General features: G+C 32.8%; 3 protein-coding genes across 3 annotated transcripts; all 3 read right to left on the reverse strand.

Annotated features, from left to right (window-relative positions):
• Nucleotides 1–1326: 1326 nt before the first annotated feature.
• On the reverse strand, nt 1327–4540 carry LOC143537999 (DNA-3-methyladenine glycosylase-like). Its single transcript, XM_077031644.1, has 6 exons — nt 4193–4540; nt 3234–3305; nt 2525–2648; nt 2323–2393; nt 1625–1682; nt 1327–1547 (listed from the first exon to the last, which is right to left on the reverse strand). Exons 1-6 carry the CDS (start codon nt 4490–4492, stop codon nt 1384–1386), a joined length of 789 nt encoding a protein of 262 aa, XP_076887759.1. The 5' UTR covers nt 4493–4540; the 3' UTR covers nt 1327–1383.
• Nucleotides 4541–5761: 1221 nt separating this feature from the next.
• On the reverse strand, nt 5762–8367 carry LOC143537987 (thioredoxin-like 3-1, chloroplastic). Its single transcript, XM_077031634.1, has 5 exons — nt 7963–8367; nt 6400–6474; nt 6152–6218; nt 6028–6045; nt 5762–5943 (listed from the first exon to the last, which is right to left on the reverse strand). The coding sequence occupies exons 1-5, from the start codon at nt 8271–8273 to the stop codon at nt 5845–5847; spliced, it is 570 nt and encodes a 189-aa protein (XP_076887749.1). The 5' UTR covers nt 8274–8367; the 3' UTR covers nt 5762–5844.
• A 6070-nt stretch (nt 8368–14437) lies between these two features.
• LOC143537988 (homeobox-leucine zipper protein HAT14-like) lies at nt 14438–17019 on the reverse strand. The gene is made up of 3 exons (XM_077031635.1): nt 16343–17019; nt 14899–14978; nt 14438–14822 (listed from the first exon to the last, which is right to left on the reverse strand). Exons 1-3 carry the CDS (start codon nt 16964–16966, stop codon nt 14558–14560), a joined length of 969 nt encoding a protein of 322 aa, XP_076887750.1. The 5' UTR covers nt 16967–17019; the 3' UTR covers nt 14438–14557.
• Nucleotides 17020–17676: the final 657 nt, after the last annotated feature.

Raw genomic sequence — 17676 nt, forward strand, 5'->3', positions numbered from 1 at the left:
ATTTATATTATGAAAATAGGAATAAAAATCTTTGAATAAAAATAGATCTTGGGTAACTTTCAGACCCTTTTCCCTTTTAGCTATTTTTTTTGCAGTTGATCTATTTGAAGCGAAACATAACCCAAATCGACCCATTTGTAAGTAAATTGCTGGAACTGGTTGAAACTTGAACTGGTTGAAATGTGGCTGATTGAGTTGACTTGTCAATGCTTTTTGTCAAGTTAATAAATATTGCGGTACGCAAACCAGTTTTAGCAAAGTAATACTAAAGACCTGTTTGAGATCAAACATAATGCAAATCAACCCATTCATAAGCAAATTAATTAAAATTGCCACCTCATATATTATATCAAATTTGATACCCATGCTGACTGTGTATTTGACCTTATATTTTAGATTGGATTTAGTCAATGGGATAATGATCTGCACAAGCTTAATGCAGTTACAAGAGAAGGTATGCTGCTGTTGTTTAACCATTTTGGTATTATTGGTGATGTGTACTATATTCTAATGTTTGGCTTGATTAAGAGTGATGGGTGCTGCTTGTGACTTGTGAGAGCTTTGAGTTATTTTTGGCCAATTTAGTTGTTTTCAGAAACTTTTTGTCAATAGTTTGGTATGTGTTTGCCAGTTGAAATGGAAGTTTTTCCGATCCTACCCGTGTTTTCCGTATATTAGTATTTACACAAGAGAACATTGGCAGTTTTGTTATGTTTTTATGTTGTTTGCAAGTGATGTTTAGTGTGTTTGAAAAGAGAATCTTAGTTATAAGGTAGTTGAACATCATGTTTACGCATTATGAAAACCACATAAACACTTGCATGTAGTGTACACATTATTAAAGGCGCGAGACGCACTCAAAGATGAAAAATTGAACATGCTGGAGTAAACAAAAGGGCAAAATAAAAAATTATATATAGTAGGTGAAGAAAATAAATAATATAATACTATTTTACAAATATAATAGAAAGTTTGAAATAGTTTTCTTTCAAAAGAGAGTTTAAACAATAATGAAAATCTTCTTTTTTAATGTGTCATTCATCCACATTGCTTTATGCAAATAATTTTGAGAAGTGAGATGTTTATAGGAGGGAGTTAAATCAAAATTGGTTTTTGTCATGCCCATTTTTAAACTAAAACTAGTTTTAAACCCGCATGTTGTGGCAAGGACACGGTTGAAACTCGATCGACGATACCGTTCAAATTGCACTTAAGTCTATATTATAATTGGTTATCAGTTATATATGAAGATCATTGGTAAAAGTAGTCCAAGGTTACAAAATGACACATTTTCTAATAAAGAACACAAATGGTAAGTACAAGTACACCAAAAAACATCATTAAACTTGAAGTCAAATACAAGGTTAGCATATCACTAAAAGATTAAGGTGGGCTTAGAGTGATCTTAGGAGCACTTATCCAAGGGCTACCTGCAATTGCAAACCTCCACAATGCAGCAACATGTTCAGGCAAAGCATAATCTATCCCTACACGTGGCCCCACTACGACATTCGTCACATCCGGGCCGTCCAATAGTTCCAAACCACCTAAAACCCAAAACAAGTTAATCTAACATTTAACCACTAAGTAACAAAAGTAATAAAAATGAGTTGTTAATTGTTACCAGGAGTGAAGAGTGGCTGGTTAGACCAGTCTGTTGAAAGTCCTAGTGCTTGACCAACCTTTATAATGTCAAAACACGAAATCGTTTAATTGTAAAACATAATCAGTCGACATCGCAAAATTGACGGGCCATTACTAGAGGCGCAAATGACCCAAGCGGAGCTGCTCGCTAGCTACTCGAGCTCGGATCGATAAAAAGCTCAAAACGGACCGAGGTTTTTCGAGCTCGAGCTTCAAACAAAACTCATTTGGTTATTGAGCATGAGCTTGATCCTTGTATGGGAAGCTCATTTAGGCTCGTTGAGCCTTGCGTAATTTTAAGCTTTACATCTTTGGACTTTTATGTACTAATTTCACACTGCATAACTGAGCTAGAGCCAAGCCTGAGCTCTGCCTTGTATGGGAAGCTCGTTTAGGCTCGTCGACCTTGTGTATTTTTAAGTTTTACATCTTTTGGACTTTTAAGTATTAATTTCGCACTGCACAGCCGAGCTCAGGCTCGTTTAAGGTTTTTCTCAAAATATGTAAAAATAATTAAAAGCGTATATAAATTAATTAACAAATAAAAAACGATTCGAGCCGAGCCAAGCCTGAGATTAAAACAGCTCACGAGCGAAGCTCGAGCATTTGAAAAAGAACTCGAAACGAGGGCTTGGCTCGTTCACACCCCTAGTCATTACCAAAGCTATGCAGACTGACCTTTCCAGGCCCGGTAAGAAGAACAGGCTTTTCGGTATCCAAACCACGACGCTGTTTAATAGTTTCCAACCCTGTTGACTCATATAATTTATCAAATGGTCAATTTTATTAATTTTCAAATTCAAAACTTATGCAACTTCTCAAATTCACTAATATTTTTCTCTTTGTATGCAATTAAGAAAAATATATTATAGAAAATTACCAGCGACGGGTGCGCAAGAACGGATTAAGACAGCCGAACCGATCCCTTGCTTGTCAGCTACAACATTCAACATATTATGCAGACCGTAGCAAAGATACACATAAGCATGTCCTCCCGGTCCAAACTACGAAATATTTCGAAAAATAAAGCAATTAAATATTTTAATTAAAAAGAAAAACTCACAACCGGTATAAAACAGATGATGGAATATGTGTTACTTATTATCATATACAATTTTTTGTAATATAGACATTGCAAATGCACAGCAATTTCATCTAAACGTGTCAAAACAGATTGACGGGTACTAATCAAGTTGTTAACTTGTTAATCATGTGGTAAAAAATGAGTTAAACGGGTTAGTGGGTCGACCTGTTTAACTACACAGGTTAAACAGGTCAACCTGAACGCAGCCCGTTATTATTTCCTTTTAAATGGCAATCTCTCTCTCACCACAATCAAATAAGAGATATATGTTGACTTTCAAGGTCAAACCTAGTTATTTACATATTCATATCTAGCCCTAACTTTCAATGTTAATACTTTCTTCTAAGATCTATTAACCATAATACCAATAATGTCCATGAAGCAATAAAATCATACATAAAACAAAAACCAAATTTTCAACTCCATACACCATCATTAACCAAGAGATACAAACTTTAATAAACAAGTGAAAATAATAAGCAAAATTTGTTTAATACGATCTTACAAGTGGAGCAGTTCTTGATGTAACACCAGCACGGGCATGACAAGCAGAATCATTAGACCTATATGCTTCTACCTGCAATTTTCAATCAGTAATTTGATTATCACTAACAAAGAAATCAAAAACTAAATAATCCAAAATGTCCATATTACGTTTTGATTTCCTCAATTGTCTGGTTGATTTTTTTTTCTTTTAAATGTCCATCCAAACACGATAGGACCCAACTTTATTATGTAGGTGAATGCTGGTGACCAGTGACCACACGCCGTCACGTGTTTCAATATGAACAGATTTGCCCATGTATTTACTAGGCCTGTAAACGAACCAAAGGAACACGAACGGGGGCATGGTCATGTTTGTTCATTGAACTTTAACCGAAGACGAACAGAAACAGTTAAACGAACAGGTTTTCTTGTTCATGTTTGTTTCTTGAGAAATTGAACATTTTCATGTTCGTTCGTTAACATTATAAACAAGCAGTTGATGAGCAATTGAACATAAACGAAAACACATAAATGAACAAACTTGAACGAATACAAATGAACAAATATAAGCATAAAGCATCCAGCAACGTCTGTCTAACAAACACATCTATTTATTTATTTATATTTTTAAAAACTATAAAAAACTACATAGTTAAATGAACAGACGTAAATACATGAGCATATATGAACAACGTTCATTAACGTAAATGAACGAACGAAACATGGTGTTTGTGAGCACTCGTTAACTAAATCAACAAAAATTTCCATTCATGTTGGTTCGTTTATTAAATAAATAACCCAACCTCCCACAAAGCGTTCAGTTCGTTTACACGCCTAGTATTTACAAATCCGGTCGTATTTGGGTGGACATTTTTGGAAGAAAAAAAGTCAAACGGGTATATTGACCATTGACTAAATCAAAAGGTCAAATGGGCATTTGGTCTTAATATGAACCCCAAGTTAACTAATGAATGCTACCTCTGTAATCTGGAGAACAACATCATCTCTCCTAAGGTACTTGCCTAGCAATCTTGGTGCGAGATCAAGTGCATCCATTTGGTAAAATTCAGGGCCCAAGATTACAGCTTTATCCGCTAAAAATATGGGTTTTGAATAAAGATCCGATTTTTGCTTGATTTTTGATCTGGGTTTTGATTTTGATTTCAGTTTCAAACTGGGTTTGGTGTTGTTGGTGTGAGGTTTGGAATCATTGGAAGAAGATGGGTTTATGAGCTTTAGGGGTTTAATCACTCGATTGAACCGTTTTGTGATTTTCATTTTAGGGCTTTTGATTGATTGATTGATTGATTTTGGCGGGTGTTTTATGAACAATGAGCAAACATGGGGTGTTTGGATATATCATCAGAACCAGACAGGAATGAAAATCTTTTTTATTTTTACTTTATTTTTTTTTAAGTTTTGAAACAGGAGTTTGACAATTTAATTATAGGAGTTTTATAACTTACGTAGCATAACGTGTTCCCGTTGCTTTAGTTAGTTTCAGTAAAGTTATATTATATGTATAAGTTTTACATATTGTATTATATTTTTGAAAGTTATATAATACATATTGTATTATATAACCACTCATACAAAATGCTTTTATACAGACGTATATAGTCTTTTTCAAATATCGTGCCTATTTAGCCCATATAATATGTGAAGAATTGCATACAACCTGTTAATAGTGGTGTGCAATTATATGTCAATTGTGTTTATTTTATCATGTTTCTTGTCATTATGAGAAGAGTAAATTCTACGCAATTAAAATTTCAGTTTTGAGGCAAATTGGATTTTCATAATTTAAACTATAACTTAATTGCCCGTTTTTATGCAAACCGAATATTAATAATTTAATATCTTATTTGTCGAAAATAGTAGATAATTTAACCAATACAACAATGACAATAACACTTACATAATTATATTATCATAGAATACACGAGATTTCCGTCTAGCCTTAATGAGCCTTGTGTATTTTTAAGATTACCTCTTTTGGACTTCTATGTATTTATTTCACACTGCACAGGCTCGAGCCGAGCTTATGCTCGTTTCGAAGTTTTTCTCAAAATATATAAAGATAATTTAAAACATGAATGAATTCATCAATTATAAACAAGCAGAGCCCAAAAGGTTGAAAAACGACTCACAAGACGAGCCCGGGCTTTAGATATGGAGCTTGAAACGAGTTGAGCTCAAGCTCTTGTAAGTCAAAACAAGTCAAGCTCGAGCTTTAGATATAGAGCTCAAACGAGCTGAGCTCAAGCTATGTAAGTCAAACTCGTTTACAACCAGGGACACAGGTGCACACTAAAGATTCAGTTTTTCCTATCTTAAAACCCCTATAAACTACTGTATCACACTAAGGTACGAACACCATCTAAGCCAGTTGATAAAAGTGTTTTTATTTTATTTTATTATACAAACAGATTCAACATCTACTGCATGATCTGATCCATCTAGAAAATATCAAGATCTATTACAGACACAAATTTACCTGCAAATTAGCTTAAAACAAAAACAACATGGTACTAAAAGATATGAGTATAACTGTACACAATTTTTGTATTTATGACTTGAGAACATATATATGAACAAGAATTTGAACTGAAAATATAGAAAAGAAAAAATCATACAAAATTCTTAATCTTTTCTCTAACTTCTTCGATCACAAGCCATGCTTTATGCCCGCCGATTACTTCTGCTTTCATCTCGCCATCTTTCCACAGCTACACGAATGGCGAATGTAATGTTTAGAAGAGTGTTTTATACTCAGTTGAATAGAAATTTAATCAAGGTGACCTAAAACTCACCTGAATTGTTGGCATTTTCTGCACAAACAAACATAAACATTTTTATTAAGACAATGAACTGAATCATTAGCAACATCGAAACCATCAAGATTTGTTGAATTTAAAAATGGAGAATTTGACGTACGGATATCTTTCCACGTTTCACAAGGGCTTGTGGTACATTATTCACATCCACGCAATAAAATTTGAGTCTGTTTAAGAATTCACATGGCGAAAAAAGGAAAGGTTTGTCAAATGTCATGTAACATAACCAAGAGGAAAGCTTAAAAAGTTAAAACATACTATAAGCTGCTCATGTATCTTTCTTATTTAATTAACAAAATAGAATCAAATTAAAGTATTTAAATAGCAAAATAATTTTGGTAAAAGTACTTGGTATCATATTCTGCTGCCAATTTTTCCAATTTAGGCTTCAAATATATGCATTTTCTGCACCAAGCAGCCATCCTACACAAATCACAAATAATTCACTATGCATTCTTAAACAATCTTTAATACCTCAAAATAGAGTACTAATCCTTCGTTTGGTTCATATTTATAGTTTATAAACGAATTCTGTTTATAAATGAACCCACATAATAACATGATAAATGAGCCCATTATGGACCATCCTAATAATATTAACTTTAATATTAATTTCAGTATTAACTTTACTTAAAGCACCAAAACAAATATTAAAATTTAATTTTAATTTAAGCAACTTGGCTAAGGCTTTGTATGAACTAAGCTCAAATTTCAGCTCGTTAAGAATAAATGAATCAAGCTTAAAGACAGCCCTAATTTTACATCAAAACAGATAGTATAGGATAATTGGATAAAACTATATGTACACCAATAACATACCATCCATGCATCACTAACAAGTCATTCGGGCGTATGACTTTTTCATCATATCGTATGGACCTTTTGCCAAATTGTACGGGTCATACGAGTTGTCAAGTCGTAAGATCGACCCGCGAAATGGCATACGCCATACGGACCCCTATAATGTGTTATGTTAAACTTTAAGCAAGTGAATCAAAAACACAAACTTTTATTAAGAAAAACGAGAAACAAGAAAAACTTAATAATAACTAGCACATTGAACCTATGGTATATATATATATAAACTAGTATAATTGCATATAATGTATATATGTGTGAACCCTCGGGTGGGCAAAAGTAAAATTGCACTAATTTATGTATGAACCCTCGGGTGGGCAAAAGTAAAATTGCACTAATTTTGACGTTATTTTACTAATCTCGTGAAAATAACGTTAAAAGTGGCGGAAGGTTAATCAGGCATCATGTGGTGGCGTTGATAGCCGAAAGACAAGGGCACATGCACTGATCAGCCGGTGTCCCGATGATTGAGTGCTATGTGCCTTATGTCCAAGGCTTGATGCAAAACTACTATCGAGCCGGGGGTCTCACCGGAAGCAGCCTCTCTATCCCTATGGGATAGAGGTAAGGCTGTCTACATCTTACCCTCCTCAGACCCTACCATAGCATTGCTATTGGTGGGATATACTGAGTACGATGATGATGATGATGATGATACTAGTATAACCATGGTTCCTAATCCTAACCTATTTCAAATACATGATTTGAAACCAAATATAATTAGGATTAAAGATAAGACTAACTTATCTCTAATAATAAACTAATTATTATTATTATAATAAACTAGGAGCCTTCAATCTGATAATTTAATAGATGTTTGTACAACCTTACTCTGACTGATGTGATAATGATGTGTTGTGTCAAAAGTTATATGGTTCGTATGATACGACAAACTTGACATGTCCATAGTTTGCAAAAGTCATACGGCCCATATAAACTCACTGGCATGTATATATACTATGGCATGCATCACCTAGAATGTATGATTATGTTGATAATTGAAAAGTGAAGTTAATAATAGTAAAAACAAATAAATCAAGAAACAAGATATACCAATCAATAACAATGGGTTGAGAAGCTTGTTTAGCCTGTTCCAAAACAGCATCCAAATGATCAGAATCAGTGATGGGCTCCATCTCCACAAAAGCAGGTCTTGACAAGTCCCAAAAGGCTGCAGCTTTACACTCTCTCTTCACAATTCTCTTCAGCTGATCATATTTAGCTCGATCAAAACCAAACCCACAAGTCTTTAACATGTTTGAACAACACCCATTACTCCAATTTGCATGTTGTGGCTGTTGCAGGTCTCTGTGATGAACTTGCTCTCTGTAGAGAAGATGAGAGTTTGATGATAAAATTGACATTTTTTTGAATTTTTTTTCTGGGTTTGATAAAGATAAGATATTTTGGGTTCAAAGTGATTTATTGGAAAAGAATTATTATTTTATTTAAGGATTGGAATTGGAAGAAAAAAGTGTAGAAAATTATGAAAGTAAGCTTATCCAAAAGATGAGTTGGAGATTGGACTATAGTGAATCATGGGCCATATATACACATACATACACATAATATATTTTATGGGTATTTTTTGTTATTAATTTAGAGACATTATATTTGTGTAAATTATATATTATTCAACTTTTTTACTCGTGAGCATGAACCAGGTCTTACCTGTTAAACTCGCGAAACCCGTTAAACTCAAAATGATCATGTCCGTTTAGAATACAGTAAGGTCAGTTCTCGGGTTTGGGTCCACAGGAATGGCTTAAACTGCACAAATCGATTCCAATACGAACAAGCTTTTCTATGACCCAAACCAAGAATTAACAATTGGGTCGGTTTCTGAGTATGATCTTTACCATTAGTTGAGTCCAAACTGGGCTGGTTTTGGTGGGTAAGACCCGCTTGATCACCCATATTTCTCGTGGTTAATATAGGGTTGCTTAATGAGTGAGTCAAGTCGAGCCAGCTTAGCTCGTTTAATTTTTAATCTAGCTAACTGGTGGCTCAAACGATTTATGTCGTTTAAATCGTACTTGATATTTAGTGTTTAGGTAAGCAATAATATTAAAATTAGTATCATGGTGTTCTCTAGATGGCTCATAGACTATACTGTCTAGGTTTATGTATAAATGGAACTAAGTGATAACTTATAAACAATAAATTAGGACTTAAAACTAGTCAAGCCAACGATCTAAGGAGTGACTGTGAGCTTACCTTACCCGAGCTCAACTCGTTTACAAATCAAGTTAGCTCAACTCCGCTTTGAACAAGCTTTGTTGATTATTGAGAGAGTTTCGAACGAGGTACGAATTTTCGAACAACCCTAAATCAATAACAAGAATCATAATATGTATGTTATAATACTATTTTGTGTTTCCTATAATATATTCTTCATTTTCATTGCAAGATAGATTCACAAAGATTGTTTAATAAATGGGCCTATGTGATCCAAGTTCGTGTATAGCCCATAAAGATAAATCTAAGTCTGACAGACTGACACTGCTTCACTGGGCCATTTAATAGAGAAAATACCCAACAGGATGCTTATAAAGACCAATTACATAGGTTTTCAATTTTCAATGGGAAAATTTTGAAAATAGTTCAAAAGAAGAGAGAGAATCAAAATGATCCTTGAAATTTTCAATTTATCAAAACAAATCAATAAAATCTATCGGCATCGATATATTTGGTCTGAAATTCATCCATCACTAAATCAATGACACATGTAAAGTGACTGACACAATCCTATAGTTTTACTTTCAAATCTATCTGTCCCGATTATTTTGGTCTGAAATTTGTGTTCACGTGAAATTAGTCTGACATCTTCATCTTCACCTTCTTCATCTTCGTCACATCCTCCCTTCGCCGTCGTCACCAATCTTCTTCCCCGAAGAACTCCAAGAGCTCAACATTTTCCGGCGAGCTACCGCCATCACCGGAAATTCATATGGATTTGACCGGCAGTGTCGGTGGCTTGCCGGAAAATATTGAGCTCTTAGAGTTCTTCGGGCGCGTCGGCGAAGGGAGGTTATGACGAAAATAAAGATGAAGATGAAGATGATGAAGATTTTTAAACAAAAACAATCTGCTCCAATTTATTTGAAGAGAAAACCCACGTGGTAGGTGGGTTATGGGACGTTTGTCACTTTATTAGTGGATACTGAAATCTATCGTTGGGATTACCTAGGCGGCGGCTCCGACGAATTTCATGGGACCATTCTTGGAAATTGCTATTTTCTGGGACTACTTGTGTACTCTCTCTCCTAAAAAGGAGTATTTTCAGAATTTTTTCCCATTTTCAATTTGCTACGAAATATAATATAAAAAGTAAAATCTATAATAAGTTTGATAAAATCGGGATTTCATGTTTGCTATTTTAAACATTTATCGTTTTAGATAACTGAAATCATAACACAAAGTCTAGTTTTCTTTTATGATCATAATGTTATGTTTCTGGTTTCTTTCAGGATAATACAGACGAGGCTGACCATGTAAAACAAAATACAATTCGGGTCTTGGACCTAGTGATTTTGCAAGTTTAATCCATTATTTTTGTTTTTGCTATAGTTTTCGTCACGTAAGTGATAAGACACACTCAAGTCCTTTTTACGCTATATAGAATTGTATGTTTGATTTATCCAATTTTTACATTACTAGCTTAATACATATAAACACTTTTAAATTCTTAGACTTTGATAACGAGAGAGAAGCCTTTCACAATAAACCAAATATATAGTGTTATATATGTTTCACTACTTTTTGTAGTTTCTTTTAAAACCAGCATGTAAAACATTCAACATAATAGTCTATCATCAGAGCTACAGGATGATTTTTCACTCTTCCATAGTTCTATTGACCAAGATCATTTTCAAAAATCGTTAATAAATTTTTAGATCAGGACGAATAAAAATTGGGCCAGTAGCAGGTTAAATTGTCTTGATGACTGGCCCAATTTTCTTCCAAGAAGAGTATCCAATAGTGCTGGTTAAATTGTCATTAATGAAACAATTGAAGCGAATATGAATTGTTATATAGCAAACTGATGAGAATAAATGAATTAAATATTCTTGTCAAACATAGTAATTAACAAATTTTGACGTTAAAAGAACAAATTTTGACAAAAACTTAGTCTATAGTTTTTTATTCGATAACTCGAGAACAAAAATTATTAGTTATAATAAAGTTGAATACAAAATTGAAAATTCAACTCAATCATTCCTTGAAGACCCAAAAGGTTTCCAAAAATTGACAATATGGAATTAAAATGTCTGCGACTTTTAGTTGGTATTTTTGAGAAATTGACCGCCTCAATTAACCCCTTTACTACTCACCAAATAGTAGTTGAGAATCAATTTTATGGTAATTGATTAGCTCATTGCCACACTTCTAGAAAACAAATTAAATCAAACAATCAAAATTTTAATTAAATCATAAATAATTCAAAACTAATTTTATTTCAAGATTAACTTGAAAAAAAAAATAATAATCCAAAAAAGTTTGTCACAAACACAAATTTTTAACTTATAATATAACTTTTTCAAAGAGTAAAACTAGCAAATTTTTTGAATATGAGTTAAACGCTCATTTAGTTCTGTTTGCGGCCACTTACATACCTATAAGACCGTTTGAATGGAAACTACACAGCTACACGTTTGTTTAACTGGAATCATCAAAATCTAAACATCTATTTAAAAGTTAAACAGGTAACATAACAAGTACCAAGGGTGTTAGGTGTGTATGCATAGGACCCATAAACATGATTAATCATAGTCTGTTTTGGTTATTGATTTTGATAAAGTTTTCATAAACATATATAGCACTTAGTATTATGATTAAGAATCTAATCATCATTTATTTTATTGAATTCTTGACTTAAAGATTATGATGATTGTTGAACAAATCCAGTCAAATATGATCAAACTTCAAAATAAACTAATTAACCTGATCTACGTTTTTTTTTAATGTTTATAGTGCATAAAACCTGATTTTCTTTGTCAAAATCAAACTCTTTTGACCAATCAATAACCATAATAAAATAGCGGAACTTGTTTTTTTTTCCTTAATTGTTTTTACAACTAGGCTATAATAAATATGAGCTTATTACAACCGAGTTATACTATCTTTTTAAATGTGTGTAATGTTAAACCGTCTTATACCTATATAAAAAAAAATCATTAATTCATTCAAAGTTAAACTTGTTTGCCCTGAGTTACATTTTCTTTGTATTTTTGTAATATTAAACCATTTTAAACCTATATAAAAAAAATTATTATCATTATCTTTCTATGTGTGTCTAATATTAAAACGTCTTATACTTAAATAGATAAATAATAATTAAAGAAATCGTTCATTCATTCAAAGTTAAACTTAATTACCTACCCCGATCTGCATTATCTTTCTATGTATGTGTAGCATTAAATCATCTTATCTCCCTATTCTAATAAAGTAAAATAAATGTGGACACTTATTATGTTTTAGTTAATTCTCATAATTTTTTCCTTCCAAGACTAATATACCCTTATATATATGTAATAAATCAAAAATTTTCACTTTCCCTTTACACTATATTTATATAATATCTATATATTTTTATAAATATAAATATTAACATATTATTTTACTATATATTTCAAAATACTTAGGTGAATTCCAAAAATTAACAAATCATGTTTCTCAAATGAAAATTGTTTTCGTTTTTTTTTTTTTTTTGGAACTTAAATTTGATTTTTATGAGTAAAAAATTGGTAAATAGATTGCTTGGCACACGTTAACTACATTTTGGTTGAAATTTGTTACGGCTCAAAAATGAAAATTTTGAGTATTTTTAAAAGTTTGAGAATGCAAAATAGATTTATAGTCAAATTTGTTATGAGTTTAAGCGTTGAATTTAAAATGTTAAAAGTATGAAAGTTAGAATTTTACACATGATTCGGGTTTCAAATTTACTTTTAAGGGCATTTTTTTGAAATAATCAAAAGGTTTGGGATTTGGCTAACTGACTACTTTTCCCCCAACTATTAAAATTTAAGAAAAGATTGCGAATACGTTCGACATGCCACCCACATGTCTATCAATGCTTAACTTTTATCAAATTTGAAATATTTATATCAACGCTAATTTTTCCTTCAATGATGATCAGAACGTTTTATGGGAAGCATGTCATGCAAAACTAGGGATGAGCAAAAATCGGTATGGTACCGATTGGTTCCGGTACCGGTACCGAAATCGGTACCGATTTGGTACCGTCGGTACCGAATCGGTACCAAGGTTTTGAGTGTTCGGGATCGGTACGGTACCGGTATGGTACAGTACGGTACTGGTATTTCCCGAATTTTACCTTAAATACCGGTACCGTACCGAACCGAATATTTCGGTACTGGTACCAAGATTTGGCGATTTTCGGGATCAGTATTTTTGGTACCGGTACGGTATCGAGTTCATCCCTATGCAAAACTATACTCAAATGAAACAAAATATTCACAATATATTGAATGGGTTAACATGTTATTTTTTATGTTATTATTATGACAAAGTCGAGAAGCCCTCTGAAACTTATCAAAATCTTTTTCATGGTGTAGCTCAGAAAAACATAATTTTTGAAGAACATCCATTGTTACAATTCTACTTTTGTATTTGATGGGTGGTAAATTAATAAATATAACAATAAAGGTAACACTCATTTTGGGATGAGTGGTTAGAACTATTATCGTATGAGAAGTCTTATTTCTGAAATTGGTTCCTAACCAAAATTCTTTCAATTATGCATATATGACACCGAGAATGAATTTTTTAATACAAAGAAGCATTCTCAAGTACGTTTTTGCACAACCATTTTTTTATTAAGTTCATTTAAAAAAAATTATTGTACGATATAAATAAAATCAGTTTATGTACAAATTGTATAGATACAAGCATAGATGTAATATATATTTTTTTTCTAATTATTTGCTTTACTTATAATTTTATAATTTGAATTATCCCGTGTGTGACACGGGCTCTAAAACTAGTACCTATATAAATAAAAATCATTAATTCATTCAAAGTTAAACGTGTCTTCCAAGTTACATTATCTTTCTGACTATGTGCTATATATGCTAAACCATCTTATACCTATACAAACAAAGATCATTAATTCATTCAAAGTTGTCAACCCCAGTATCATGGACCATCAACATAGCGTTTTGAGGAAAAAAAATTATAATTTAATTAACTGTAAAATAAAAATAAAACAAACTGAAAAGGTAAATTTTCTAAAAGAAAAGGGAAAAAAGCTATTTTTATAGGGAACCACACGTCGACATACATCCTTGTGCATCAAGAATAATTTCTAAACAATATCAATAAACCCCTTTAACTTTGTAAAATAAAAAGGAAATACTTTTCTTTCTTAAAGTTTGCATCATTTCCCCTTGTTTCTAGCATTAAGGTATCGGTCAAACCATATTATTTAAATGGAAGAAACAAAAGAGCCCCCAAAACTAGAAAAAAACAAATAAATAAACATATGGTCAAAAAAGGCAAAATCTTATTTACATATGCAAGCATGGAATTGCATTTCTGTTTCCATTTTTTCCTTCTAAATTGTTTAATTAGTCAAAATCCAAGGCCAAAACAAAGCACACCGAATTTGACAAGTTAATTAATGCTAGTGTATATGGCTGGCGGTAGCGGCGGGTGGTTGTTGGCTTGGAGCGGTGGCGGAGGTTGTGGTCGTTGTGGACGTCGCTACTCGCTCACAAGACGGGCACATGGTAAGAGTGGTGGCCGGCCTTTGCATGTAAAACGGTTGAGAAGTCTTCAAAGCTCGGAGTTCTTGAAGCTCTTTTTGTAACCTTCGATTTTCTTCAGTTAAGGTTTCGCAACATCGTTTTAAATACTCACAATCAACCTCGGTTTGTTTCAGTTTTGTCCTGCGATAAACCCATTAAATTAGATTTTCGTATATTTCATTTTCTAATCAAACAAAATTGATGAACATTTTAGTACCTTGCTCTTCTGTTTTGAAACCAAACTTCAACTTGTCGTGGACGTAGATTCAACTGTTTGGCTAAAGCTTGCTTTTGTTTCTGAAACACATATCCAACAAACAAAAAGTTTCAGTTCCATCAACTATCAATAGAAGTAAAATGAAACATAAACATATATATTTTAAAAACTTTTCATGGTTAAATATCTTAACTAGGGATTGACAATGAGACGGATTTTGGTAATCACAATCTCATAGCCAAATAGGACAAAAACCATACTCGTCCGATATGCGTTAGTTAATCTTATCTTACAATACTAATAAAAGAAAATGTTAAAGTTTAGGTGTCAAGCCCACATTTCACTTAATTTCTAGTCTCTTATCTCATTCATTCCAGCTATTCATGGGTTATAACATAGCGTCATTTTCATACCTAAGGTTTGACCAATTACATAACTTTATTACTTTTTTTTAATTTCTTGCAAATCAACACCCGGTGTTTCCATAATCATGCTATTTTGGTACTTTTCGTTAACACTGTTTGTTTTTTCCATCAAGCCTACATTAAATTAATTCACAAGTATTTTGAGAATCACAATTGAAATAACAGACTTTATTTATCTTTATCATTTGACAAAACTCGTGTAATACACGGGTTCAAAAGCTAGTTGTATATTAAAGTAATAAAGTCTATTTAATGTAATCATCCACATTTGGTCTAGAGAATAATAAATATCAATTAATTATGGAGTCAAAACCTTATTAAATAATAAATGTAAATGTGGTGGTATTACATGATGTTATGTAACATTTATCATGACATAAAGAATTGCATTGATAAAAAGTTAGGGTTAAAACTTAAAATACTGCAAGTTTGTCGGACTCTTATTATACATCCCATGACAAATAATCAATGAAATAGTACAAGATAACAAATGTAGAAGCTTGAAAAAATGGCACCCAATATCTACACACAAATCATTTATTAAGTTCTAGTACCTGTATACCATCCATGTCTTCGATTTTGGCGGGACACATGATTTAGCACATCTTCAAAATCACATCATACATATGATCATATATGCTCATAATGCTAATGTTAACAATTCAAGAATTGCCATAAATATACAATACAAGGTTTGAGCTAAATTTGACCCAAGACTCAAAACTTTTTGCACATATCAACATTCAAGACTCAAACTTTATGCACAAATCATCATTCAAGACTCAAACTTTAAGCATATCAACATTCAAGACTCAAACTTTAAGCACATACCAAGTTTAAGACTCAAACTTTATGAACATATATCAACATTCAAACTTTAAGCATATATTAAGTTATTAACATTCAAGACTCAAAACTTTATGTGCATATCAACATCAAGATTCAAACTATATGCACATATCAAGATAAGATTCAAGCTTTTTGAACAGATGAAGACTCAAGATTTTAAGGGGACTTACAGGGTTAAGAGTGTTGTGTTCTTTGAAACTCTCTTCAAGAAAACTAGATTGTTCTTTAGCGAGTCGGAGCTTCTTCCGGGTTAACCCGTTTTCATCTTCATCACTCATCCCACCGCTTCTTGAACAACCTCTTTCTTTAATATCTATCAACTCAAGATGATTCACATGCTTTCTTGAACCAAATGATCTAACACCCTTGAATACTGAGCTGAAGTCCATCTGGAACGATGACGTGTCACTGTCGTTCGGAGATGCCTTTCCGGCCACCGGTTCTTCACCGGTTTCTTGATCAGATAACACCGGCAAGGGTTTAACTTTTGCATCAGCCACCTTTGTGAGCCATGGGATGCACCGGTGGTACGGCGACGGCTGTTGTGGCGGTGGTGATCGGATCACTGGTGAGAAGGGGAGGAGGTCCAGCTGTAGTGGCGGCGGCGGTGATTGATCCGGCGAAGAAATTAGGGTTTTCTGAATATTATTATTATTTTCAAGATGATTTTTGGTGGCTTCAAACCCACCCATGAAAAACCCAAAATCTTTCATCTTTTGTGGTGTGGATTTGTTGTGATGATCCAACAATGAAAAGGGTTTGGGAGGATCACCTAAACTCAAAGCAAGTTCCATACTTTCTCTCTCTAGAATACTCTCTCTCTCTCTCTCTCCCTCTAAAACTTGTTTCAGAAGATCTGTAAATGACATGAGAACTGTCTAAAGGACAAAAGGAGAGTTATATAAACAGGCTTTGAGATACAGTACATGTGTACGTATATGATGAATAATAATATAATAATATTATTATTATTATAGTAGGGTTTAATTTAGAGAGAGAGAGAGAGAGAGAGTAATATTGTTTGAAAGAATTAAGTAAATGGGAAGGATAAACATAGGGCCCAACAAGAAAGACAGTCATTTGTTTAAATGTTGGTCTGATGATTTCCAATTTAGAGAGTAGTTTATGTTGTGTTTGTGTTTGTAAAGAATCTTTTTAGGATTTGATTTTGGGGGTAGGGAAAGGAAAGAGATTGACCCAACAACAAATCTTGGTTGACGATCATATGTAAATCTTTATTATTAATTTCGCATGCCTACTTCTTGTGACTAGTAGACTCAAAAGAAAGAGATGATATTTGCATACGTATTAAATACTTGTACCATATTTTTACTCAGTCTGGTGTCTATATCCCTACTAAAGTTTTTGGTCTAGTAAATCATTAAATTGATCATTTCTTAACATAAACTTTTTGGAAAATTTTCAAAGTGTCCCCTCTATAGAAATAACTTTCAATTATCTCCCTCCAAATTCAAATTTTCATGATTTGTCTTTGTGTTATCCC

Source organism: Bidens hawaiensis, unplaced genomic scaffold (assembly GCF_021521415.1).
Source record: "Bidens hawaiensis isolate Kalapana, Puna unplaced genomic scaffold, B.hawaiensis_p1.1 tig00011464_1, whole genome shotgun sequence".
NCBI classification, from domain to species: Eukaryota; Viridiplantae; Streptophyta; class Magnoliopsida; order Asterales; family Asteraceae; genus Bidens; species Bidens hawaiensis.